Consider the following 27,693-nt stretch of genomic DNA (forward strand, 5'->3'; position numbering starts at 1 on the left):
CCAGAGCATTCCTGACTCGGGCAAAGTGGCTGACGATGGTCTCTCCCTTTGCAGGCTGGGCTGCGACGGCCTTTGTGCCAACCAGGAGGAAAAAGAACATCGAATCCACGATGCGAGGAAGTAACCAACAACGGGCTGGATCCTTATCAGCTGACAGAGGTGAATCTCGTATCCTTGTTTTTCAGCTATTAATTGTGCCAAGTCCTATGAGCGGGTTCTCAGCTGATGCCAGTATCAAGGGATTTGTATCTTCTTATACCTGCCAAAGTGCCGGACACTCACTCACCTAGAATTACAGTCACATTGCACATAATTTACACCATTTTCATTTAAACCCTGTGAAAATACAAGCCCATCCCTTTGCTTCTAAAATAATTCAAGACAGAAATTATCGATATTGGCTGACAAATATCTAGTGAAATTAATACATTTCACACTAACATTTGAAGTGTTTTGTTGAAGACACGAAGACAAAAATACAAGCAGTTGCTCTGCAAATAGACCGTTACATTTTTATGGAAGAGATAATTTGGCTGAAACGCCACAACCCTCTCAATGACAAAAGGGACAGTATTATTTTTCTGAGGTATTTGTTGTTGAACTCAGCTCTGTGTACCGGCAGCAAAAAATACATTCGTTTCACATGAAAACCTTTTTAATACAGAGGTAACCTTTAGGGCAACCCTTGTCTTTAGAAAGATGATTAGATCATTTCGTTTTCTGAAATGAAAATTTCAGCTAGATTTAAACGCTGGATTCTAGAGAAATCAGTCAGTGACTATTCTGTTAAACCTTCCTTTACGTGGAAAAGGGGAAAAAAAAAAGAAGTTCTGCGTTCTAAACTCTGTTGGGTTTTTTTTTTTTTTATTTTTGGTAGGAAATGACACAAAGCAGGCTGCACCTCCCTGCCCGCGCGTTTATCCCCGTGCGTGCTGAAAGCAGAGCTGAGATTAGACGGGGGCTTCTCGCGCAGACACCGCCAACACACCAGTCCCAAAGAAATTAATGAGCCGAATTCAAAATCGTCTCAAGCAATGCAATTTGCTGGCTGCTCCCGGTGCGAAGACGATCTCTGTGTGGGCTCTCTGGAAGGGAATCACGCTGTTTAATTTCATGCTGCTAGTTTACGGGAGGAGTTAGAAGCCCCTTTCCCCAGGGGCTCTCCCCACCTCCCCTCCCGAAATGACTTTGGGGCACTTGTTTTTCACAGGACAACGTAGAACTGAGTTCAGATGCACAAACTCAGCCTCTGAAATATCCCCTCCTGGCGGCTGATCGGCTCTGCGAGCCAAGCCACCCTGCCTGTTCTTTCCCAAGAGCTCAAGTCCCAACAAGCGGCTAATCCCACCCCTGATGATAAACAAGTGAAAAGGCCTGAAATTTATGCAATCAGGCAACGGGAATAACCCACCCCCCCCCCCCACCCTCACCCCCCTCACATCCCTGTTTCTCCTCGCCTCTTTAATAATTAGCCATGTAAGGATGCAAACCACGCAAACAAATGAAGGCTGAGGGGACTCACGCTTAAATAATACATGTCGAAAGATGCAATGAAATGAGGGTTCGTCTTTAATACTGGGAGATTCCATAATTAGACAGAAAAGAAGATAAAAGGCTCCCACCCCCTGGGTCTCTGTATAAAGATTAGAGAGGGAGAGACAAGTATGTCTTCAGACTAATGGAAGAATATCTTACCAGCACTTCAATCATGGCAGGCTATTTCATGTGTCCATGTCTCGGGATAAATGGGACTGGTTAAAATTAGTTAATTTCTTAGCAATCCAGGCACGGAGGGAGGTGATAAAAGAGGCAAAAGCTCTGGCAGGCAGGAGGTATGAATGAGCAATTAAATGTTAAAAATAGATAAATAAATATTTACATTCCCATATCAAAGAGTAACGAGAGCAGCAGTATAGCACCCCGTGCTAAGGCAGAGGAGAGGGATCAGCCTCCCTCGTGGGAGATGCCAGTAGCCGGAGGGGCGGCACCGCTTTGCGGCACAACCTTTCCAGAAAATACACCGGCTCTAGGGAAGAGTTGAGCTGTGTCGCGCTTTTCTGCGCGTCTTTCAATTTGCCTGACGCTTACGCGTAGTGCATTAACCCTGTCTTCGAGCTGCTTTTGATCTGTTACACTGAGTGGCAAACGACAGTCTCTTCTGCAGGAAGAACCCAATTATGTGATGTTTTCGCCCGGTTTGGGTGCTGTGGTGGCAAAATGAGAAGGCGGCCAAGGTGCCAGGCACCGCCGGAGACTCCTCCCCATTGCAGCCCTCCCACCATCCCGCAAGGAGCGAGCGCGGTCTCGGCTCCGCACAACCAGTAACGGGCAGCTTGAAATTTCACGGTGGAAAAAGCTCATTTCCGTGGGTTACGTGACACCGCCGAGGCAGCGTTCTCCACCATGGACATCGTGCCCTGGCTTGTTCAAACTGGTTGTTTCGCATGGTGGGTTTTTTTGGTTTGGTTTGGTTGTAATTTAAGGAGGAAATTCAAGGCAGGAGTCCAGGGGTTAGCACTGATAATGCTGCAGTTTGTAACAACGCTGAGGCTTTTGCTGTCAGAACCCTTTGGTGCCAAGTACTACCTGACGCAGAAATTTAAAGCAAGTCCCGCCGCAAAGCGTTTGCAATGTGTTCGCTCTATTCCAAAGCAAACGGACCCAGGTGTGGGAGCCTGCTGGGAAATCCAATAACCGTGGGCGCACAGTTCCCCCTGGACTGCACCTGTGTTCATGGGTGGAGTGCAGCGAAGACATAAAACAAGGGCTTGTAAAATGAGAGATAACAACGTCCAATACCTTTGCTCCACTTCAGTCAAAAGAGTTTTGTCATTGAGATGGAAGGTTTTACTCATGTGATCACTATAACAAATAACAATAAAAGAACAGTCCAAAGAGTAGACTCTTGTCATCTCCTTGCTTCCTGCTCCCTCCTTCCCTGTTCCCAGTGGGAACAGAACCAGGACGGAGTGGACTTTTTCTTCTATTCACAGGTGCTTTATTGTTGCCAAAAGTTCTGTGCATAACCAAGTTGAAGAGAAACCAGTGGCATAGCTTCTCAGCCCCTGGTAATATTAAGATTTGTATGTTTTCCATAGGTTTGGAGACAGTGATTTGGGTATCGATATCCCAAATGTTAGTTAAATAAGTAGTCATGAGCGCTTAATACCTGCTACCAGGTTACATTAGCAATAATTTCTGAATTGTTTAAAGACAATGCCCCTAGTGATGGCTATGAAACCAACTGAAGCGGTCCCTTACCTTACAGTATTTTCTTCTGTAACAGCTGTCGTTCTAGATGTGGATTTTATGGAGCAGATCCCGGATCATCTGAAGTTTCTCAATTTCCAATTGTGCAGGTACTTCTCCCAACTCTGGAGTGGAGCCTGACAAAGCCAAGGCTAATGAGAACAGAACGCAGGGTAAGGCATGCCCTCAAGAAAAACAGCCAGAAGAAGAGACACCAAAAGTACCAATGGGACCAGGACCGTATTTTTATATCAGTGGATCTAATGGAGCGGGGCTGTAAGTAGGTCCTTTTACCGAACTCTTATGAACAGCAGTGTGACCATATACGAAGTCATGCAATGTTATTCATTGCCCTTAAATAATTTTCCTTTGATGTGCTGTCTTTTTGGAGGGGTACACCTGGGGAACCATTTAAAGACAATTCAAACAGAAAGCATTGACTAGAAGGCCACCCGTGGTAAAGTAGCTAACTACTCTGTCTTTGCAAAGAATGAAATACTTCTGTTTGTTTAATATAAGTTTCTCTGTCGGGGCTGCTCAGAAATCACTTAGCTACACCATATAGCAAATGTGCTAGCACCATCCCTAGCGCTAGGCACCACTCTTGTTGAATAACATTCTGTTATGCTAAATGTAAAACAAGCGAAAAATAAGAAGAGATTTCTGCCCAGGAAAAACTGTCAGATCAGAAGTTCCATTCGTTCCTTTCTGAGTTCTTTCCAGCATATCGGCATTCTTCTCTAGATGTTGTCACCAGAATCTCTGCTGCAAACAGCACTTTCTTTGCTATGTTTCCATAGTTTTGTCTACAAACAGCTTTTCCTCTCGCTACTTGTCATCTCTCCCTAAACTCCTCCGCAGAGAGGCTCCTTATTAAGACTAGACCCTCAACATTTCTATTCCATGGGTATCAGTTGCATCCTAATTGGACAAACCCTGCTGAATCGGTACAAGTTCTCGGCAGAGCTGCTGAATCACAGTGTTCTTCGCATGCTCAGCTACTCCCCAGCCGCCCTCTCGAGTTCAGACCAGCAGGTCCACCAGCGGCCATCCTAATTAGTGCTTCCCACTTTATCCCCCACCCAGGGGCTTCTGGGCATGTTAGGTCAGGCTCCCAGAGAAAATTATTAGGAGTTCAAGGGATATGCGCTAAGTATTTATTAATAGAAGGGAGGCTACTTTGCTATTTTATTTTCCGTGTGCAGTGTGAACATCTATTGCCAGAGCAGAGGCTGGCAGCGTATCTATGACAACAGAAGAGAGGATTATGCACTCAAATGGTGTGAAATCAAGTGCCGAGAGACCTATTACCATTTCAAAGAAGGTAGAGGTGCCCGTGGGCCTTGGGTGGGAGAGGGGAGTGGGAAAAACTTGAGAATGCTGGACTTTTAACTCCCAGGGCTGAGGAGGTCGCCTGGGGGTAGGAGGAACAGGTAACCTCAACTCCTTGGGAGACCTCAGAGGGGAGGGATATCAGAGCTGGATTGCCGTGGTGATTAAAGAAAGGGGTTTAGACAAGAAAACAGCTTTGGGAGAAAAGATACCATCGAAACGAACTAAGTATAGTAAAATGAGCAGCGTGGAGATTTAAACGCAAACCATCGCAATCGCTTTTGAAAGGCCGTCCTCCCTCTTTGAGCAGAGGCTGCAGTAGGATGGACACAGGGCTGTAGCACAGGACCAGCACCCAGCCTGCTCTGGCATCTCTCGAGCGCTACGGAGGGTGCCCTGCAGTTCGAGACGCTCCCACAGTGGAGGTGGGGAGAGGAGAAAGGGAAGGAAGGGTGCACCTGGAGACAGAAGTCGAGTAAGCTCAAGGTGGGTCGCCCCACACATCCCAGGCCCAGCTATCTCCATCTAGGGAGAACAGAGTCACTAAAAAGCCAAACTACTCCACTGTATTAGCCAGCAACTTCTGGAATTGTGCTCTACCCTTCATCTCATCAGTACATCCTGACTTCTCAGGGCCCAGCTTTCCCACCAGAAAAGCATAAAATCAAGGACTCCCAGAGCAATACCTCTGGCTGGTACCCTTGGAGCGGTACAACTCCCAAAGCACAGCCCCTGGCGCCATTCTTTTACTTCTGGGAGGTGGTCAAAACCTGTGCCCTGGCAAGCCTGAGCATCGGGGCACAGACCCGCTGGCTCTCCTGTGGCAGAGGAACGTGTCATCTCTTCCCTACCAGCCCCCTTTCCCCTCCTGCCGGCTCTGATGGCAATGCGGTGGCTGTTTCTGCCAGGCTGCACCATTTACAGCCGTGCAGATGTGTTTCAATGCGATCCTGCAGCTGGAATGGTGTGAGGGCAGTGGCACCTTTGGAGCAGGCAAGGGACGCGCTAATTTACGAAGCCCCATCAGGTCGGTCTGTTCCACTACAAGGTCAGACAGAAATACATTTACAGCACGTGATTTCACCGCTCTGTGGGTTGTCACTACAGCCTTAAAGCAAATTGGTGACAGTCAGCGGTGACAAAGTCAGCTTCATCCTGCAGATTCTGCTGCATGGGACAACGAGGGCAAGCTGCTTTTTTTTTTTTTTTTTCCTTTCTCATCCAGGTGAACAGCTTCTCTATCAGATTCCCAACAATGGAGTGCTGACCAGTAAGATAGGGCTTTTATGCTGCCTGAGAGAGCAAGAGCGAGCGAGGAAAAAGATCAGTAGGAGCTCTAATTCCAAGTAAGAACTCTCACCTTTGAGCCTTGACCAGAAACGTGCCAACAGAAAGTGAGAGCACATAAACAAAGGACCAGTTTCTTCTGGACGCGTAACAGTACAGAACACGAAGTATTGGGGTTTTATTTCTTTCTTATCTTCCAGAAAAATCACTTTTTTTTTCCAGAAGTACATACATCAAAGACAGAATTTCTTCCTTTTCTGTCTGGAGTCGTAGGAGTGCCAGGTCCCCGCAGACCATAGACATAGCAATTCCCCTATTTTGGGTACATCGTCCTACTGGAAAGGCCACAGTTTCTTGTGCCACAGACACTGTAAATGTAAGAGAAGTTTATTGCCATTTCTACTCCTATATTTTTAACTGATCAAAAAACCAAATGGCGATCCTGTACCGTGGTTACCTGCAGCCATCTCAACTGGTTTTCAAAAAACTGAGCATATGAAGAACGTCTTAAGGCTCACATATATTCTTGAAAGCTTATGGAATGAGGTAGCTCAGCAAAAACATACAACAAACACACAACTGTCTAGAAGCAGGAAAAAAAAAAAGGCATTCCTTAAGTTTTTACTCGCACCCATCCTTTCTGAGAGTAACAGAGGAATGAACGTGTTGGATGGGGTTTTCAACTTGTATTTGGTTCTCCCATAGGTTCCTGAAGATGGAAGAATTCTTCCCAGAATCTTTTCGCCTGGACTTAGAAGATGAGAGAAATGCCTTTTTTGAGCTTTGCAAAGGTAGATAGTCTTAATCATGGTGGCAACCAATTTAAATAGCTATATGATCCTCTAAAACGTTCATAGAAGTATACATAGTAAAAATAATTCATATCTATATGCACGTGTATTTATGTACATACACAGTCGCTCAATGAGCAGTTTTCAGAGCCCACTAATGGGCGCATCGGCATTTCATAGCACACAAATTACTGTAATGGATTCATTCTCTCTGCAGAAGAACAGATTTGGATCTGCAAACCGAGCTGCTCTAACCAAGGGCGAGGAATTTTCCTGCTTAAAAACCCAGCTTCCGTCAACACCCTTCAAGCCAAGCTCCACAGCGCTGAAGACCACCTCCTCCATAAGAGGGTGCCATACAAGGCTCCCAAGGCAAGGATAGTGCAAAGGTAGAGACTGAAGCCTGGGAACTCACGTGTGAGTAATGTGCTTGATGAAGAACAGTGGCCTCAGCGAGCTGAATTGTTCCCATAGGTACTTAACGTGGTTGCACCACATCTCATCAACCTAGGAGATTTCATTTTGGGGGAGGGAGGCTATTTCTCTGGTTAGTCTGTCTTGCATCCACGCTGCGGTCCTTTCAAAGTGGATCTTTGTCATCAGAAAGATTTGCGTTTCCCTTTGTCTGGAAATTTAAGAATGACTTCAAAAGGCCAGGTCCTGCAGTTCTGTACATGAATGCTAGGCAAAAAGCCTTGTGCAAAGCAATTCAAATTAGATATTATCCCAGCTTCTTATACAAAGCTGGCATTTTACAAATTGTACAGCTACAATATCTGTTCCATGCAATCTAGTAAAGCCTCCCAAATATCTTCTTAACTCTTCCTCAATGCTGCAAAAGTCTATACCTCAGTCAACAGGCAGTGGCTAAAAGTCCCTAGAATTTTGGGTTAGGGTTGTTTTAGTTTTTTATTCCTTTCATGAATAAAAGAACCACGATGGTTCTTTGTAGAATACATACTCTCTCAGCCACTGCTAGAACTTTTTGTCGAGTAGCAGAACGAGGAAGGGAAAAATAAGGCAGTAAAAGCCACGAGAACGGTTTCAGCCACTGGACGTTACTTGCATACTCTTACACAAACTCACTTGACTTCCCTTCGCCCCAGTGGCCCTCCCTCAATTGAGGAATGGATTACAATTAAATCACTTCAGTGCTTTGAGATGAGTGAATAAAGAGAGAGACATGCAAAACAGATGTTTTCTGTATTTATCCTAGGAGCTGCAGCTCCCAGATGCCTTTGATGCTGCCTCTGGTGTGCACAGCCAGGCACACGGGGCACTCTGAGGTGCCTGTACATGCATGGCACTGCCTGGCGTTGTCATGACGTGCCAGCAATGACAATGCCATACGCTCGTGACAACGCTGTAGTATTGGCATAGCAAAAGCACATTTTGCTGTGTAGTGATCACTGCGTGGACCCGTTGGAGCAGGTCCAAAGGAGGCCATGAGGATGCTCAGAGGGCTGGAGCCCCTCTGCTGTGAGGACAGGCTGAGAGAGCTGGGGGGGCTCAGCCTGGAGAAGAGAAGGCTCCGGGGAGACCTTCCAGCCCCTTCCAGTCCCTAAAGGGGGCCTACAGAAAGGGCGGCGGGACTCTTAATCATGGAGTGTAATGATAGGACGAGGGGTAACGGTTTCAAACTGAAGGAGGGCAGATTTAGATTGGATATGAGGAAGAAATTCTTTGCTGTGAGGGCGATGAGCCCCTGGCCCAGGTTGCCCAGAGAAGCTGTGGCTGCCCCATCCCTGGAGGGGTTCAAGGCCAGGTTGGACGGGGCTTGGAGCAACCTGGGCTGGTGGGAGGTGTCCCTGCCCAGGGCAGGGGGGTTGGAATTAGATGATCTTTAAGGTCCCTTCCAACCCAAACCATTCTGTGATTCTATCATTCTATGTCCTGGCAAAGCGGTGATACCAATGCCTCACGCTGACCCGGTGCCACTTCCCTGACACTTTGCTGTCATTTGGCATCTTTGCTTTGCAAGAGAACACAGTGACCTTCCCAAGAGCTGCCCTAGCCAAAACAAGCAATATTCCCTGCTTACATTCATCCAAACATTTCTTTTCATCACAACGGGATGGTGGGCCTCATTGAGAAGGATAAGAGAGATTTGTAAAATGGCAAACTCGAATGATGATCTTAAAATCTTTCAGGAATAGGCTGGACTGTGTTTATGCAGCAGCCAGTATACAGAGCAAAACAACAACTGCCTGACAAAATTAGACCAAGGGACTTCGTTAGACCAATTCTTTGACATGGACAAGCAGCAGTGCCAGGGGAAGAAGTGGTTGGACCCTATCTTAGATGTCACCTTGATTTCTAGTAGAATGGCTTATGCTCTGCAGAACGAGGCTCCATATTCCTTTGAAAACCGTTGTTAGCGTTGATTGTTTTAACAGCATATCCTCGTTATTTATGTAGACATCCAGCAACCTTTGATGATAAAGGGAAACAGTTCCCAGATTACATCACGCTGGCAATAAAAGCAATGGTGCTGTATGAAGGGCTCTTTGTGTTCAGACATAAACTTTGCATATTCTCCAGTAAATATTAGTAAATCTTTAATTACCTCCCGCTCCCAAGACTCATAGCGTCTTTCCCTCTTGAAAGGAGATACTCTTGGCATTTCTAACCTCTCCTATGAGCGCCCTCTGCTGCCATTCACCTTAAAACCAGTGCTGAGAATGGGACAAACAGATGAGCTCTGTGGTGAGACATGAACTGGCTTTTGTGTGAGCTTGGAATTGCCACGTCTTATGGCTACTTCTTGGTGACGCGTGTTGAAATACTGCTCTGACAGGTATATTCAGCAGCCTCTGCTCCTGGAAGGGAAGAAGTTTGATGTCCGGTCTTACCTCCTCATTGCCTGCACAGCGCCCTACGTGTTATTTTTTGCCCAGGGTTATGTCCGGCTGACCTGTGTCAATTATGATGCCGCTTCTGATGATCTGACTGTCCATCTGACCAACCAGGTAAATGAAGTGCACTTAGTTCAGAAGAAAGGGAGGCTGTGGTTAACAGAGGTGGGAAGCAAAAAAGACTTTAGAAAGGCTAAAAATAAATGCCTCGTACAAGCAAAATCCATGCCCCCAGGAAAGGGAGGGGGGCTCATGGTCAGGCACGGCAACAGGAGTGAACAGAAGCAGTACCGGATCAGGTTCCCTTCTCTGCCACGGACCAGTTCTCTGCTTAACCTGACAATTTTTTTTCCCTGGATCTCTTTTTCCTGCTGTTGTTCTCTCATGTATCTACAGATTGTAAGCTTCTTAGGGCAAGAAGCCTTTGATTGCAGCTACCTAGCACAAAGGAGCCTTAATCTTGGCGAAGGATTTTGCGCTTAAACACAATAATCATAACGATGTAAGATGCAGATGTGTTCTTCAAGAGCCATCATTCCTAAATCTCCATCTTTGCTTGCCTTGCTTCTCAAATGAGAGCTATAACAGAACAAGACTGCTCAGGCTTGTACCCCCGTACATCTTTTATCATACAAAACAGAAGCCTGCCTTGCTCAGATCTCCCTGCGGTTTTGCTTCAAATGGGGCCCTTCTGTAGTTAGAACTGGCCGTGATGAAAGAGAATTAAAAGAATCAGAAGGAAGAAAGCAGTTTGCTTTTAAAGCCCTTCTCTCCTCCCAGTGTCACACTGTGCTCTGAGAACGAGGGAAATACGCATTCGAGAGGTATCAGACAAGCCCACTTCAGTTGGAGTTTTACGGTTCCTCTGGAAGTGCAGTTCAGGACAGCAGATTACAGCTGCTTCCTGCAATATATGCTATTATCACAATATATGCTATTATCACTCTGCCACTTGTTTTCCTGGAATAGTTTGTTTGCTCAGCTAGCGAGCTAGCCACACGGGAATTCAGGTGCTCAGGTAGGATCCCATGGCACAAGTGATATTAAACAAAGGACAGGTGTTTATTAGCAGAACATAAATTACGTGGGTTCCTGCTGGGAGGAGGGAAACAAAATTTACAGGAGTGGCTGGTTATTACCAGACTCCTTCAAATTACAGTTGATTCCGCTCTCGTTCCCTTCCTACCCTTTCATCCCACCTGGAATCAGCCATTCTCGTACTGTATTTCCAAAAGACAAGAGGCAGCATCACTAACCTCGCAGGGACCGTCCCAAAGATGGACGTGCAGCCCAGCCCAGCTGTTTCGCAGGGAAAGGGGACTTGCCTATGACTGAACAATGTAAATACCCCATTATTGCTAAACTCCAGCTGACATAGGGATTAATGAGACGGTGGAAGAGAGAAGCCCTCACCTTGGTTTCCTATGGAAAACATCCACACACCTCTCCCAGACGCAGTCTCCTCTAGGAGAGGACCAGACACTGGAAGTGGATTTAGTTCAAATATCATGACTATGACTTGAAAGCACCTCTCCCTGTCTGCCAGCCACTGGTCCAGATGTGTCATACACACGCACACACACACAGAGAAAACACCGCTTTGACGGTGACCTTGGCAAATTGTCTCTCCAAGGGCCACGTGGGTCAGGCACACTTCTGCCTATGGCACTCTTGTACGATGGGAGTCGGCACATTTCCTCAGGTTTAGCTCCGCTAGTGAGGGGCTCTATTCCCTCCACCCCTATAACTTGATCCTGGGGTTCTTCCCAACTCCAGATGCCTGGAACAAGTGAGGGTGGTTGGATGTCTGCCATGCAAGCTGGTTCCCAGTTGCCCTTCACTGCCAGAAATCTAATGCTCCCTTTGCTCTGTTCCCCACCTCTCAGCACATGCAGAAGAAGAACTCCCTGTACAGCCAGCTGAAAGACGAGACAGTTTGGCGGATGGAGCACTTCAACAGCTACGTTAATGAGAAGTTCAGAAAAACCAACGGCCTCCCCAAAGACTGGGTTTTCACTGTGTTTACCGTAAGTGCAAGCAAGCGCATGGTGTGCTACTCTGCCTAATTAGGGTGACAGAAATAGGGAGAAACCCCGTCAGGTCACCGGAGCCCCCAAGGAAACACATACACCGAGTGAGAAAGTCTTGATGGCCCCATGGTAACCATTTCTCTGCAGATGCTAAACACAGAAGTGAAGACACAAAGAGATTAACTTTAATAAAATGGGTAAACTGCTGACAAAGAGAGTGTGAATGTAAACGCTAGCTACAAAAATGCAATTATGGTCTTCACGTTCCTTGCCTAACGCTGTGATCCTGCGTTAAAAAATAAAGTAGACGTTAGAGAGCTCCCCAGCCTGACAGTCTTAGTCTGAAAAGGGACTGCACTTTCAGTGGTCTCATTCATGTCTGACTTGGTCTCACCCTTCACTTTCCACCTGATTTTGCCACATGAAAACCATGTCAGGGCCTTAGATCTTCTCGTATCATGGAGGAGAGATAAGAAGACTCAACTGGCCTGACTTCTTACCATCTTCCTGTCTCACTGGAGAAACAGAGAAGAAGTTACCTGAGTCCCTGAGACTTCATTTCATCAGCCTGAGTCTTAAAATGCATCAGCTCTACATGACTTGCTGGCGTGAAAATGAAAAGGGCAGAGGACACAGCTTTCTCAGGTTAATTTTGGAAATGCTGTAGTTTAAACTCAAATACAAAGAAAAATAAAAAGCTAAAAGCTTTGTTAAAATATATTTTTGTTTAGAAAAACAGCTCAGAAGCAAATCTAGTTGGGTTTGCCAAGCTTCTCAGGTGATCAGAAACTTTTCAGCCAGCTTTATGGTATTGCTCTTCATGCAGAAATTCCCCACTGGGCATTTCAACTCCAAATGGAAGGAAACTTAGCATCACCTACCGCAAGTTGCGTAGCTCTTTAAAACACTATGTCCAGCACAGCTGTGAGGGGGTTGTAAGTCATCACTGTCAGAAATGGCTGTGTTCAGCTCACATCCAGGTACCCCCATAGGAGTAAATGAAAGAACACCACTAAAAATTCTTCAGACAGCTCGTTCTGAGTAAGGGACAAGGGCCGAGATTCCTTCACATGCCACCACACCGAGTTCAAGAGGGGGTTTCAATCAACTCAAAGTAGACAGATAGGCAGTCTGCAAAATACAACATCCTCCCAGGTCTAGAGAGGAGCTCTGATGGAGGCAGGGGAAGGAAAAAGCATCCCTAAACCAAGAGGGCACCTATGACTTACAGTCACGCCCATGCCCTTGGCATTCACAACGACCAGCTACCACCACCGTTCCCTCTCTTCCCTTTCAGAAAAGGATGCAGCAGATCATGTTGCAGTGCTTCCTGGCAGCCAAGCACAAACTGGATCGCAAACTGGGCTACTTTGATCTCATCGGCTGTGACTTTTTAATTGATGAAAACTTCAAGGTACGAATGCCATATCGTCAAATACTAAGTGTGATACTGGCCAGATGTCTGACGCCAGCAGTATAGCATGGTTGTCACAGGCTCTGGTGCTAGGAATGGAGTAGAGTACTCAGTCACTCAGGTGTGAAGCGCAGGATTCGATGTTTTTCTCCAGTTCTATATTCCAGCATCAAGACATGGCACCTGCACCGCCTGAGCATTTACTGCACAGAGAAACCCCGGCATTAACAGCTCAGGATGGGAAGAAAAGTATTTACTGCAGCTGAAACTGTTCTGGGCAGAATTTTCACAGGGCAGTGGAGCTCGTAGTCAAAAAAGTATGGGAATTTTTATGCCCACGCAGTTTTTTCTTTCTCCACAAACCAAACATGCCAGATGATCAGCCAGCATAAATCAGTGTGCAATGCCTTCGACATCACATGAAATACACTGATTTACGCTGGCTGAGTAGCCATCAAAGGCAATGAAGGACCTGCCCTCACCATGCTGAAGATCAGTCATTATCGATTCAGGCGCCAGCATCAGCATCTCCACGTTCGCCGCGGGTTCACCATTTAGCAATAGGTCAGCCCAATGAGTCTATAAAATCTGCTAGAATTACAACTCAAACTTGTAAAGAGTGAATGAAACACAGGCAAGAAAAGCCAGAAGAAAGGGAAAGGGAAATGTTAAACACAGCGATTGAGGTGGTTTCAATGCAGCACAGTCCTTCAAAACCACCTGGCCTGAACATAACAGAAAGCCATCTGGCAGATTCTGCTGTTGCTAAAGCAGAAAGGAACTCAAACATATTCCAGCCAAGGGCAGAGTGGGAACAGCAAACCCTACGAAAGAATGGAATTAATGTATGCAGCAGTGGGTAAGGCACCCGGACAATAGGCTCCTTTGTACAGGAAGTCAATGGCAAGGGAGAGTAAATGGCAAAGACACAGAAACTGGGGCTTCTCAGATTTCAGTGGGAATTGTCTTTTGCAATGTCGGCATGCAAAGCCCTGGCTGTGTAAACTTTAAGTAGAATAGAAGATCCAGTATCACTCTATTGTGGCAATTCCTACTTGGCTAGTTAAAAACTTCGGCATTTAAAGACCATTACGTCCCCATGTATTTTACATACGGAGAGATAAACAAAATCTCTTTCTTGACAGGTATTATTTATAAGAATGATGAGGATTTCTGGACGCTTAGTGGTGACAGAGTCAGTTGGAACCTGGAACTTCCCTTAGAGAGAGACTAATGTGGAAATTTAGGCATTTAGGTTTGTCTATGTTTTCTTGCCCCTGCTGGGGAGCAACAAACCTACTTTTTTCTTGGTGCAGTGCCGCATCGGGAGACACCTGCGCACTCCCCGCAGAGGCAGGACTGGCAGCTTCAACCCACAGTTAACACTGGTCGGAGCAGCAAACTCCCCGTTTTCTGTGGGCAATTAGACCCAGAAATTACAATTCCCGGTCTGACGTCCTGCTTTCTCCACCTGTAGTACACAACAGCCTTATCCTCCCTGTCATCCTATTTCACAACGCATGTACAATCTGCTTTATACTGATTTAACACGGTCTTATACATTCAGTCCTATAGCTTATCATGCCATTCCCTCTTCCTTAGTTGTCTGAGATATAAATGCCCCCAGCATCATTCCTAATAATTCTTGAAGGCCCTGCAGCATCCTGATTCAGTCTTTGGAAGGTGTTTTTCCTGCCTCAGAGTTCTTAGAAGCACAGACTGTGAAAGCAGGGCTTGCTGAGAAACCACAGCTTTCTGCGGAGCTTTGCATATTCACATGTAAACTGAGAAAAGAATGAAGTACTTGAAGAGAAGAGGGAGCAAAAGCGACGGATGTGGTTTTGCTGTTGTTGGCTTTTTTCCTACTGTTTTCTGGAGCTTCCTTGTGCTGCGCTGTAAATGCTGAAGTCACCGCACAGCTTAGGACAGTGTCATTTAAATGCTCAAGGAACCTGTTTTCAGAAAGCACTGCATCAGCCGAGCAAAAGGCCTTCTCTCCAGAGGTATGCTGGGAAGACAGATGTGTACATTTTTTTATCAGTCATAAAGGGATCCAGCTATCTACCAGCAGAGAACAGACTGAACAGAGATAAGCCATTTGCCAATTTGTGGTGGATGTACATAAATGAAGATAACACTCAAATCCCCAGTGAAAGCAGGGACGGTTCCTTTGATTTGAATGACACAGCTTTTCATTCACCCCGGGAGTAGGAGGTACCACATGGATACTGTAAGATTTGGTTGTGCCCACTCCAGGTCACGACGATAAAAAAAATCTGATAAAAGCTTGTTAAGACTGTGGAGAACAGAACCCTGCTGCCTTGGGCTGTGGTCTCCGCTGTCGCTAAGCTGGTCTCTTTCTGGGTCAGCAACATCCGAGCAGCCCTTCCAGGGCTTGGTTTGTGACTGTGCACGTGGCTTCAGCTACGTCCACACAGATGAGGTGATTTTATTCCTACTTCTGACTGGTATTTCAGTGCTGCTTAAAGCTCCAGCCAGAGGTCAGGCTCCCTGGACACCTGCTGCCACACAAATGCAGAACAAGACAGCCCTGCTGTGGACAGCTTTGGGCTTTGAAGCATGGTACAACCATCCTAGGTACAAGTTCTGATGGAGACAGATATAGACATTCCCATTCAGTCTCGGCTATCACGTCAGTCGGCGCCTCTGAGAGCAGGGACTGATGCCCCCTCACTCTCTGAGACCCCAGCAGGATGTTCAGTGTCCACATGGTGAGCTCCAGCAAAGACCCATACAGTTAAATAAGCTAAATGCTTTAAACAGAACGAAACTCTGGCTCAGTCATGCATTTCCTGCACACCAAAAAGTCCTACCTCTGCCCGTGTCGGCAGGGAAAGGACCCCTGAGACAAGTCTTATGCTGTTTGTTAGCCACCATGTCAACACTTGACAGAGCCCAGTCTTGTCACCCAACGCTCCTTTGAAAGACATTGAGCTGCTGCTGTAAGGACCAATGAGACTACAATAGTAATTAAACTAGACGAAAATAAAAAGTATGCGGCAGATGCTAATATTGCATCTAACACCATACAAAGACGAAGAAATGAGACCTCAGATCCCGGTGTAAATGCATGATCCGGTTTCAGTCGGCATGTTGTTCAAGAACCTATGGAAAAATCCTAATATTTAAATGTTTTAAGCCTACCTGTGATGTCTTGACAGAGCGAGTTTAAGATGCGACAGAAGATGGGAGTTGTACTGGCAGGCTGCAGGGAGCAGTAACCTCTTCATCCCCGGGAAACACCCAGAGCAGCACTTCTGCCCAAAGCCACACGGCACTCGTTATTGTTCTCATCACTTGAGATGCCTAAAGGAAAAGGACCATCCATGGTTAGGAAGTCGAGGACAGACATTCTGGGTTTTGGTTTCCTTTCTTTTGCTAGGAAATTTTGAGCAAGCGTGGCCTGCGTGCCAGATGCAGGGGGAAGCACAGGAATTTTCATTCTACATGAAATTCCCGTGAAATTACTGATGTTCACACAGATATGGTGAATCTTGGCCTTGTTATCTCTTCTCCTCTTATATTTCATTATGCTTATTCTCCGCTCTTCCTGAAATAGAACCAAGGGGATTTATTAACTTGCCCTGGTTGTTGAGACGTTAAGAACATTTAAAAACTGAGACACTCAGAACAATAAATGGGGAACGTAGAGGATGAAGAGCCTGAGAACAGAGAACTTTCTTCCTCCTCTTTGTCAGTTTTAGTTGTTTCAAAGGAGAAGAAACCAAAACCTAATCAAGACAATTATGAAGGTTCACTGAGTTTGTCTGTCACCACAAAATCTTATGAACTTTTAATAGGAAAAAGAACACATACTCAGAAGATGAATGAGTTTGCCAAGAAAAAGGTATGTAACTCAGGTGCCCTCTGTTGGCATCTGCAAAGCAGGTTTTTTTGATCAGATGTTCCAGTTCTCTGGAGAAAAAAAAAAAAAAAAAGACAATTTACTGTCCTCACTTACCAGTCTTTTCATTTGTTTAATGAAGTATTTCAAAGAAGTGAAAATTATTGTTATATATATCATATTGCCAAAGTATACCAAACACTTAGACTTCATTTCACAGGTACTTGCAAGCAAACTCATTGCTGCTTCAGAAAAAAAAAAAGGCATTTTTTAGAATTATTTTTTTAAAACAATTAAAAGGGAGTAAAATTCTCCCGGGGGCTGTTATAAGATTAAATATCCTTCCTTATAGAACACTGAATAGTTCCTACGTGTGTTATACAGAATCATAGAATTGTCAGGGTTGGAAGGGACCTTAAAGATCACCTAGTTCCAACCCCCCTGCCATGGCCAGGGACACCTCCCACTAGATCAGGTTGCTCAGAGCCCCGTCCAGCCTGGCCTTAAAAACTTCCAGGGATGGGGCTTCCACCACCTCTCTGGGCAACCTGTTCCAGTGTCTCACCACCCTCATGGTGAAGAACTTCTTCCTAACGTCCAATCTGAATCACCCCATCTCTAGTTTTAATCCATTCCCTCTAGTCCTACCATTACCTGACATCCTAACAAGTCCCTCCCCAGCTTTCTTGTAGGCCCCCTTAAGATACTGGTAGGCCACTATAAGGTGTCCTCGGATCCTTCTTTTCTCCAGACTGAACAACCCCAACTCTCTCAAGTCTGTCCTCCTAGGAGAGGTGCTCCAGCCCTCTAATCATCCTCGTGGCCCTCCTCTGGACACGTTCCAGCACGTCCGTATCTCTCTTGTAGTAGGGGCTCCAGAACTGGATGCAGCACTCCAGGTGGGATCTCACGAGAGTGGAGTAGAGGGGGAGAATCACCTCCCTCGACCTGCTGGCCACGCTTCTCCTGATGCAGCCCAGGATACGGTTGGCTTTCTGGGCTGCAAGTGCACACTGACGGCTCATGTGGAGCCCCTCGTCTACCAGCACCCCCAAGTCCTTTTCTTCAGGGCTGCTCTCAATATACACGATGCAGCACCATATGGTGGAGGCAGGAAATGAACAGATGAGTTTCTCTCACTACAGGGAAAAGAAATAGTAAACAGCATTACATGCAAGTCAGTTGTTTGGTTTCACACAGATTGCAACTGGACCATCACGTTCTGCACTTGTTGCTTCAGAGCTCGGCATTTCGAAGGGAAACAGCGATGAGACTAGTATAGATATGGAAAATCTTTATCTTACATGGCTTCTACCTGAAACTAAAGCTTATCCAGGAAATCAAGGGCAAGGGTTCATTGAAAACTCAGTGCCACGTTTGCTTAGTGTTGATCCCACATCCATCTCAAATCCAAATGATTCCTAGGTTCCTTGTAACTTTATTTCATGATATCCAAAACACTCAACTAGAAATTGTTACGGAAACTCATATGTTAAGAACAACAGTGCCTTTACACACCTATAGAGCAAGAGTTAATTTAAAGAGAATCAGCTGGAGACACAAAGTAATGTGTAGTGTTGTTCTCAAGGACGTAAATGTATGCAAAAAGGGATTTTGTTTAATTCGCCCAGTCCTCATGAAAATTTTGCCCTGCCTGTGCTTTGCGTTATGGGATTTTGTTGGGATTTATTAGCACTCCCACCTCTCAAGGTGCTCACTAAGTCAGTAAAAGGGCATCGCTCTGACTCTGAGGAGATCCAGCCTAGCTTCCTCATTGGCATTCATCTTTCCTAGGTGTGGCTTCTGGAGATGAACGCAAACCCAGCACTGCATACCAACTGCCAAGTCTTGAAAGACATCATCCCAACTGTAGTCTACGAGAGTCTTGGTGAGTGAACAAGTCACGGGGTGGCCAGCAGCAGAAAATCCTATCACTCCATTGCGTGTCAGAGGAAAGACTCCTGTTTATATCAGTTGTAGCTCAAAAGCAGTCTTCAAATAAAGATAACTCGCTGCTGAGTTTGTAAGCGATTTAGAAGGCACTGAAAATTCTAATCCATGCAGACCTGGAAAAGCTACAGTCTTTTTAGCCATGCCCCCATTAGAAAGAAATAAGCGGTTAAATTTTTTTGTTATAATTATTTTTAAGAATATTTTCTTACATATTTGCCTACAAAAGGCTAAATCTTAATACGTGACCCTATAAACTGCACCTGCACATTTTTCTCATGCCTGTTGTTCTGAATGTGTGGGAATTTGGGATGGTTTTTACAGCGCGCCTGACACAGCTATACTTCACAAACAGAGCTGGCAGCTCTTATGTGAACTATACAAAGACTGAAAAAATCCTAATGTAGTCTGATATACATTAACTAGAACTGCTCCTGCCTGGAGGACCAAAATCTCTGATTTTCTGTGATATCCCTGCAAGAAGTAGTAAAGGGAGAGCCTATGTCTGCATGAAGGGGATTAGCAATACCCTACCATGCTTACTTTCATACAGTGACCTACCTGGGCACATGTATGTTTCTTTTGGGGTTTATTCATATCCTATATGGCACTGTAAGCCATTTTACAATATTTTTCCTACCAATCTCCTAAAATGCTTCCAGTGGAGCTGAAGCTGGCTGAAGTGAATGCAAGAAAAGTGTAGTGTTCTTTTTCTCTTTTTTTTTTTTTTTTTTTAAAATTGTCTTAATAGCAGTAGTCCACAGAGGCCACAGATCACAGGTTGGAAACCACTTCCCCTCCCACATGACAGCTCGGGTGTATTTTAGTGTCAGAGCGTTTAGACCATCTCACAACCACATCTTCTTTTCCAGATTTGGTTCTTGAGGTTTTCAAAAAGCGTCTCAAAGGCCAGAGAGTTTTGCCTTTAGAGACGCTCGGCCGTTTTGTGCTTCTTTATCATGAGGATGCTGCAGACCTGGGCCAGAAACAACCCTTGAAGTTCAGAACTGGACCGTGCACAGGCCGATTTCTGAAGCCACAAACCAGCATGACCAGCCCCTTCGGTCAGAGCCCTGCCAAAAGGCTGGAGAACTCTTCCAAGAAGCTTGGTTGCTCTAGAAAAAAAGTTGCCTTCTTGCCCAGAAAGTCAACAAACTGTCCCAACTGCACCACACATGCAGCTCTTCGACCATCATGGAAAAACCCCCGGAACCGTTACAGAGCAAGGGGGCTTTCACAAGTTCAGAAGACAGAAAAAGAAAATAAAAGCTAAACTTGTGTGTGCTGTGCATGTCCAGCTCTTTTTCACCTTAGAGAAACAAAGAGCTATCAATCAACTTCAACTGGAAAACCAGCAACTATTTCTATACATTCTTAGTTCTTCTGTGGAAAGTTAAACTTTAACCAGCCAGCCAGAAATTATAGGAAAGTTACAGAAAATGAGACAACCGTTACCACATGAAAACTCATCCCTTTTAAAAACAATGTTAATCGACCAGTGCAATCCAGAAACAGGCCAGACTTATTACACACAAAGCCCTTATAGAAAAAGGCAGGGAGAGAAGCTGCAAAGACTAAACCTAAGGCTTAGCAGTGGAAATCCCCCCGTTTGTCCCATCATTCGTAGCTGTATGTCATAGAATCACAGAATCGTTTTGGTCAGAAGAGACCTTTAAGATCATCAAGTCCAACTGTTAACCCAGCACTGCCAAGTTACCACTGAACCATGTCCCTCAGCACCGCATCTACACATCTTTTAAATACCTCCAGGGATGGTGACTCCACCACTTCCCCGGGCAGCCTGTTCCAATGCTTGACAACCCTTTCCAGCTCCCTCACTCATAGAATCATAGAATTGTTAGGGTTGGAAGGGACCTTAAAGATCATCTAGTTCCAACCCCCCTGCCATGGCCAGGGACACCTCCCACTAGATCAGGTTGCTCAGAATCCCGTCCAGCCTGGCCTTAAAAACTTCCAGGGATGGGGCTTCCACCACCTCTCTAGGCAACTTGTTCCAGTGTCTCACCACCCTCAGGGTGAAGAACTTCTTCCTAAAGTTCAATCTGAATCACCCCATCTCTAGTTTTAATCCATTCCCTCTAGTTCTACCATTACCCGACATCCTAAAAAGTCCCTCCCCAGCTTTCTTGTAGGCCCCCTGAAGATCTCGCTAGATCGACTCGTTAGATCCTCTGTCCCTTGCACATTTAACCTTGTTATATTAAGACTCTCCTTCATTTTTCATTTGGTTGTGGTGACAGCTGAGCAGCAGCACGTACTTATCGCATCAGGCCACCATCTCAGCAGGAAACCGTGACGCTTGGGGGACCAAGGAGACGGGGAGGAAGGGAGAGAGGTTTAAAACCAACAGGAAATGCTTTTACATCTCAGACACTGCTGCTTCTAACCCAAGAGGCATGTAAATGAGCAGTAAGTTGAAGGGTACATGCGTGTTTCCTTCCTCTCCTGCGCTTACTCTAACTGACCGCAGCTCAGGCACATTCATGCGATCCTGCGACTGCAGCATCAGTTTGAAGCACCTGTGGCCAAGCATGGGATGCTGCGGCCTGAGCGCCGGGCAGGCGGGCTCTGCAGGGGCAGGGCAGGGTGAGCTGGAGCTCCTGGAGACAGGCAGGACCAGGTAGGTAGAGATTTCGGGGGCACGTCAAAAAAGCCAGTCAGCTCCAGCCAAACAGAAAGATACTCGGTGCTGGAGACTGAAACGCGGTGGCTGTGTTTGCTTTCCAAATGTGATTCCCTTCAAGGCAAAGCTTTCTCTTCTTCCCTTTCTCTAGCCAGAATTTACCATAATGCTAAGCGTTAGATTCGTTTAATCTTCTCACTAGAGCCTGCTTACTTCTCCTCAACATATCCCCCCAGGTGTTGCAGTCTTTTAAGATAGAGGGTCAGCATTTGAGAAACCGAAGGTGGAAACATTCCTTCCTGCCCTGGATGTAACTCCGTTTTGGGCGGACAATCACAACTAACTCCTGGGGCTCTGGCAAGCACCGCTCGTGTTTTGTCAGAAATGGATGCTTTCAATCAGACTCTCACATGTCAGAGACAGATCGGAGGCCTCAAAAGAAGCTCAGGAGGCCTTTAGTCCTGCTTCCACCTCTGCAGCAGCCTCAGCTCTTCCTAAATCTTGTTTGTCAGACTCTTGTCTAACCTGTCCTTGAAAACCTCCAGTGATGAAGGTTCTGCAATGTCCCAGGCAAGCTCTTGTTTTTTCCTAATAGCTAATCTTTAACGCAGGTAAGGCCATTACCTATCTTACACACCACAGGCAAAAAGAAAAAAATCGATCCCCTCCTCTTTCCAGTGGTCTTTTACATATGCGAAGACGATATCACCACTATGTTCTTTACTTCAGACCAAGTGTTGAGCTATATTATGCGTTTCCTTCCACAGTCTCAGCATATTACAAGAAACGGTGTTATTCCTTCTTTGTCCATTAAGGCAGGCACACTGAGAGTGCCTTCATCATCCCTACACTCTTTTCTGTGTAACGCCAGGGGACAATTAGGAGTCTAAGCGCTCTGCTGAATTTAGGACCTGCTTAATGCGAGGGGACATTTAGTGGTATGTTGCCCAAAAGTTCAGCTGTGTTATTCCCTGACATGCCTGCTTTCTGATTCTGCATCTGTTACATTTTTTGTCCCCCCAGAGTTCACTGAGCTGTTACCAACCAATATTCCTGTCAAAAATAGCATATTCTAAAATACACCAAATTTATGCCAGAAATCCATACATTTATCTGCTCACTGAGCACTGATATCTCTCTCTTTTTTTTTTTTTAAAATACAACTCACGTAAGTGCTTTTCTGTGCCTTTTCATATTCTTTTCCATTTCAGAATGTGCTCCAACTCAGAAGGCCAGAGTCACGCATCCCTCCATCCTAGGGACCCTGCAATCCCAGCAGAAACAGAAGATGTGAGTATGAGCAGGATTGTGCCAGCAAGGATTTATACATAGAGCCAAGGAAGAAATCAGAGGCCTATTCACCTCCCCCACCACGGCATCATCCTGACGCTGGATCCCATTACAGTAAAGTGCCAGAGGCTGCGACATGCCCTTTGTTTTGAAAGCAAGTAACCAACAGGTCTCCCTGTTTTGAGGCCCAGGTGTAGGTTTTCGGCCGTTGCTCTACAAATTCACATGCAAGGAAGTTTGCCGTCACAAGTCAGTTTGGGATTTTTTCCTGGGACCACGTTTTATCACCATTGTTGAGAGAAGATGCTCAGAGGGAGGGGAAGTGATTTATGCAAATTCACATGGTTGGTCAACATCTGGGCTGCAAAACCACCCCTTCTGTCTTTTACCTAGTGTTATAAATAATTGTTTGGCTCTCGTTTCCATTTTTCCAGGTCTAACTGTCTGGTAAGGTTACCAGAAGAAATGCACGTTAATGTTTTTTTTTTTGTTTCAGCCAGACGTACTGTGGGGAAGAACACGGGAGGAACTAGCGAACTTGCTGAGCACACAGCCTGTCAGGGGCTGGGAAGGGATGAGCATTCGCTCTCTTGGGGAAATTATTTGGTCCTCCCTGGTTTTTCTGGGAACTTATTACATGGAGGTAATCATCCTCTTACCATAACCACTGAGTAACACACAAGGGATAAGGTGGGGGTAAATTTGGATTTCACACATCCTGTCCAAATTACTGTTAAATCCTAGGGCTTGACTAAAGCTATAATTTATCCTGACCTTTGTTTTTGAGAGTTAATTCTAATACATTCAACTTTTTTCACCAGTGCCAGCAAAAGCTGAATGGGTTTCATAGCCACTTCCTTGAGCAACGTGAATCTTTTCATTCATTCCCTGGGGAAACAAAACCATTTTTTTTTTTGTCAGGAGTTTTCTGTATTCTCTTCCCCAAAGAGATAAGGACTGGTTATTATGGTTGCAAATTTGTATGTGCAACAATCGAGCCCTCTCCACCGGTGCTGGAGGTGACAGCAGAAAGGAAGGGAAGGTGAAGAACTTTGAGGAAATATAATTTCCCTTTTAAAGAAAAAAAAATTGGAAACATTTTGGAGGGAAGATATAATTGATCTTCTTTCACCAGGAGATGTGTGAATGCTACCTTGTGCTGTCCTCCTTCCACTTGCTGATTCTTTCAGTGGATCGCAGAAATAAGGCATTTGTTTATGAGGTAAACCATGGGAATCCTTTTGTGTCTGTTGCATTCATGTTTGTATTCAAGATTTCCTAAATATCTATTTGCTCAGAGGAAAGGCAGATGAAAGTCCACCTTGTTCATACAAAGTACTTTTCAACACCAGCCTTGGTCTATTGGTGCCGCTAACTCCTATCTCTCAGAGCACTTTATGAAGGAGGACAGTCATTTTACGGGTAGGGAAACAAGAATAAACTCCCCATTTCCTACGCCTTGAGCCAATGAGCCGAGTGCCATCCCACACAGACTTCCCTAAAGTCAAAGGGTCAAAGGATGGGAAATTCTTTAGCCTTGCTTGCAGAAAAGCATTTCGCTGTGCATCAGAGGGACTGCAGCGGGACACAGAGAAGTCGTCGTTACCAATCGATTTCTAACATAATTCCCTTCCGTACCAGGGTCTCCTTCCTCTTGCTGGGATGCGTCTGAGAGAGATTGCGAGTGCAATCAGCCACACATTTGAAATTTCTGGTAAGCCATTTCCTGAAAGGCCTGTGATAGTCACAAAGCAGGTCACAAGCATGATACCCACGCTCTAGCCTTCAAGGACTGGCCCACATGGCTAGAAGATGAGAGGGGTTACGCAGCCATGCAGAGGACTACTGAACAAGGGACGTGCCTCCGCTCCAACATTCAGCCATGCTGGAGAATATGCCGTGCCTTTCTGCACTGGACTCTCACATGCAGCACACGCTACAGTGGCACAGAGGGATGAGACATAGCTTAGATGGAAGGAATTCAGAATCTTAGTTTTTACAGGTAGACACAACTGCTGCACAGCCTTAAACCAGGAATGCCTTTGGGTTAACAAGAATTCCTCCCGTGCAAGGCAACATAAATTATAGGTTGCCCTTGACTCTAATTTTCTACTTAAACTAAACAGGGGGCAAATGCTGATGTCTGCATGTAGAACAAGAAACTGTCCCAGCGCCAACCCAGTGTCTGCCATCAAGAACAATGCGAGACATGTTTCATCATGAGCTATCACAGCACAGGTGGAATATAGCTATGGAGATAACGAATGACAGAGTGGAGGGGCAGCACACAGAATTCACCCAACTAGAGTCAAAGGCAGATCCCAACTGCCCTTCCCCAGACCCAGGGGATCTCTGTTTCTTTGCACAGGGTCCATGATAGAATCCAGGCTCGTTTGCTGCCAGAATTCAGCTGACTTTGACATGTGGGTTCAACATCTCCAGCACCAAATCAAGATGGCAAACGCTCACTGCCCAGTCAGTCCCAACAATAATATCTCTTTTCTGGTGAGTCACTGCAGAAGAGACGTAAAGAGAACGGGATGAAAACAGGAAACAGTGGCAGCTTTGAAAGTGGACAGGGTTCTTCAGGGATCTTTAGAAGGCAGGGTGGAAACGAACAGTGGTGTTACTTGAGGATGCTGTTCTAGGCAAGTAAACTTGCTGCACGCAAATCTGCAACTGAGAGATTTTAGAAAAACTGATGATTGTTTTTGTTCTACTACAAATGTAGCAGTAGATGTAGGGATGTAACTACTACACTCGTTAAAAAAAAATAAATTTCCTCTTAGTTACAGTCACCGAATAAAGACTTTACCCTTCAATACATGCTGTCACACAAGCGACGCACTGCAACATCCACCAGGGTCACCAGATGGCAGGGTTACGCTGCCATTGAGAACATCCGCACAGCTGTGCCGTAGGGAATTCACAGACACCAACCCAAGGAGTCCTCCAAAGCCTCTGCCCATGGGGTGGTACGTTCCCATTCCTACAGGGTAAGAGCCAACTGGAAAGCCAGTCTTTCCCCTCTCCCTAGTGTTATTTACTAACAGTTCTGCTAAGGTTCCCCCTTTTTTAAACATCCCCTCCGCTGCCCTTGTTGGCTAGCATGGCACAGACTCCAGGGCAACGCTGCACCTTAGTTGTGTCCAACGCTTGTCTTCAGGCTGGGGGGAGAAACTACAACCCAGACCAGCCATCCTTAAGAGCTGCTGATTTCTGATGTTCCCTACAGTTCATGTAATTGTTTGTAGTAGCGGACACAAGCTAATTTTGCAGTAGTCAGCCCAGGTGGTCCTGCTCTAAGGATTCGATATAGATTGCAGAAATCCATCCGGGACTGAGCACAGCCACATATACCGAGCGCCCACATCAAACCCCACTCTCCTGTTAGCTGCACAGCACTGCTTCGAAGGAAAAGGAAAATATCCCCAAATAAAGGGACTTGAATAGCAATCTGAAAGTGCTTTGAACTAAGATGAAATTCTAATTCAAATCAAACCAGTGTCTCAAACAACCTTCTCTGAGGGGCAGAAGGAAAATGAGAGCTTACCCTTTTAATAGATAAAGCTGTTTGGTTGTCTCAGTTGCTTCTCATGAAACCACAGCACCCATGATCTTCTTCAAGTAGGTAGGAAACCTACAGCAAACTAGGAACTTCATCCTGGGTTTCACAACTTCCAAGTGTATTTCCTAGATACCTTTTCTTTTATGACCGTATAATCCTGAAAAACATCATACTTGTAGTTTTATCTTATTTCATTCTGTCTCAAAAAAAAAAAAAAAGGTGCCATGTGATGAACAGTGGAAGAAAAGGGAGCTGGTGAGACATCTGTGGTGTAACACCATTCTGAAGTGGGAAGGAAAACCTATTCAGCATCTGGGAAGGATCCAATATTTGACCATGGTGCAAGTGACTAGTGGCTGCATGGGGGTAATGTACACCGATACCACTCTGACGTGTGGGTGGCTTTAAGAAGGCTGGAACCAGTGAAAGTTTAGGCTCACATGATACTGTTGCTTAAAGAAAAGGGGAGGGAAAAAAAAAAAACAAAAAAGAAGGTTAATTATGTCAAAGACTCACAGTATTAAAGAGACAAAAGGAGATGCTTTTGTCTGAAAGCTGCTTCTGACAATGTGTCCAAAGAGTTGCACTCAACTCCCAAGGCAGTAGAGCTGGGAGGGACAGTCCCCCCCTTTCCCATCACACAGGAAGGTCTCACCATTTTCTAAACACCTCCTTGCAGACGTGTAACTGACCTATTCTAAAAAAAAGCTCGGCACTTTGTGATACCCTATCAGCTTTCTAAGCAATGAATAGCCAACCTGAATAAGAAATACAAAGCGGGGTATGTGTGGCTGGCACCAGAGCAAGTGGGTGCTGCAGAGTTCCAAGTTTTGGTGTATTGTCACAGTCATTAAACTCCATATTCTGCCTTTGACTGAGACAGACGCACTGAGCGGACGTCATTGAAAGTTTTTGCCGTCTCCAAGGTGCCTCTTTTCCACAGGCCCCTGAGGAAAGACTGCTGATCCTGTTTCCAGAAGACCTGCTTTTCCTCTCTGTGGATACGGACAGAACTGCAATCACATACAAGGTAACAGAGGAAATACTGGAAATGGTCAAATAAGCGAAGAACTAAAAGGAGCTGGAGCTACTGAGCAGCACGGGGTGATGAAAACATCTGAATAGCAAGGAGAAATGGGAGGAGGCAAAGGAAAAGCACATTTTTTTCTTTTCTTCTTTGAAGGGAAAACTCCCCGTAACTGGAATCCAGGCAAAGGAGAAACCTGCTATGCTGGGGAGGTTACAGTTTGAAATTACAGGTATGTAACTGAAAAAGAGAGATGACAGCGATGAAACACAGGAGTTTCTGGCTGAACACTGGGAAACAGTGTTTTACTGTGAGGGTGACTGAGCACTGGGCCAGGTTGCTCAAAGAGGTTGAGGAGTCTCCAACCTTGGAGATACTCAGAAGCTGCCTG

The 27,693-nt window shown here is 45.6% G+C and overlaps 3 protein-coding genes across 3 annotated transcripts in view; 2 read left to right on the plus strand and 1 right to left on the minus strand.

The window, feature by feature from the left end:
• Positions 1 to 16: 16 nt before the first annotated feature.
• Positions 17 to 20,046, plus strand: TTLL10 (tubulin tyrosine ligase like 10). Its single transcript, XM_054222680.1, has 11 exons — positions 17 to 168; positions 3,360 to 3,525; positions 4,455 to 4,573; positions 5,807 to 5,927; positions 6,574 to 6,659; positions 6,877 to 7,048; positions 9,457 to 9,628; positions 11,401 to 11,541; positions 12,842 to 12,958; positions 18,618 to 18,711; positions 19,646 to 20,046. Exons 1-11 carry the CDS (start codon positions 36 to 38, stop codon positions 20,044 to 20,046), a joined length of 1,722 nt encoding a protein of 573 aa, XP_054078655.1. The 5' UTR covers positions 17 to 35.
• The window catches only part of TNFRSF18 (TNF receptor superfamily member 18), a 25,848-nt gene continuing 15,890 nt past the window's right edge, over positions 17,736 to 27,693 (minus strand). Inside the window, exons 8-10 of the transcript XR_008469553.1 lie at positions 26,261 to 26,432; positions 22,586 to 22,681; positions 17,736 to 17,962 (exon numbers count right to left, since the gene is read on the minus strand). The gene's annotated coding sequence lies outside the window, so the exon portion shown is untranslated. The remainder of the gene's footprint in view (positions 17,963 to 22,585; positions 22,682 to 26,260; positions 26,433 to 27,693) is intronic.
• The window catches only part of LOC128918507 (uncharacterized), an 8,223-nt gene continuing 1,790 nt past the window's right edge, over positions 21,261 to 27,693 (plus strand). Inside the window, exons 1-9 of the mRNA XM_054222770.1 lie at positions 21,261 to 21,414; positions 22,629 to 22,707; positions 23,204 to 23,350; positions 23,843 to 23,929; positions 24,349 to 24,421; positions 25,076 to 25,212; positions 26,495 to 26,641; positions 27,219 to 27,305; positions 27,459 to 27,534. Of these exons, the coding sequence (XP_054078745.1) occupies positions 21,278 to 21,414; positions 22,629 to 22,707; positions 23,204 to 23,350; positions 23,843 to 23,929; positions 24,349 to 24,421; positions 25,076 to 25,212; positions 26,495 to 26,641; positions 27,219 to 27,305; positions 27,459 to 27,534 (970 nt within the window). The 5' untranslated portion in view covers positions 21,261 to 21,277. The remainder of the gene's footprint in view (positions 21,415 to 22,628; positions 22,708 to 23,203; positions 23,351 to 23,842; positions 23,930 to 24,348; positions 24,422 to 25,075; positions 25,213 to 26,494; positions 26,642 to 27,218; positions 27,306 to 27,458; positions 27,535 to 27,693) is intronic.

The sequence above is a fragment of the Rissa tridactyla genome, chromosome 16 (assembly GCF_028500815.1).
Source record: "Rissa tridactyla isolate bRisTri1 chromosome 16, bRisTri1.patW.cur.20221130, whole genome shotgun sequence".
Lineage (NCBI taxonomy): Eukaryota > Metazoa > Chordata > Aves > Charadriiformes > Laridae > Rissa > Rissa tridactyla.

What these genes read in the sequence shown, in the direction of transcription:
- TTLL10 (XM_054222680.1), top strand. Translation starts at nt 36, where the DNA reads ATGGTCTCTCCCTTTGCAGGCTGGGCTGCGACGGCCTTTGTGCCAACC. An exon ending in GGATCTAATGGAGCGGGGCT is followed by an intron (nt 3,526 to 4,454) that starts GTAAGTAGGTCC and finishes TTCCGTGTGCAG; the next exon opens with TGTGAACATCTATTGCCAGA. An exon ending in GGGTTTTCACTGTGTTTACC is followed by an intron (nt 11,542 to 12,841) that starts GTAAGTGCAAGC and finishes CTTCCCTTTCAG; the next exon opens with AAAAGGATGCAGCAGATCAT.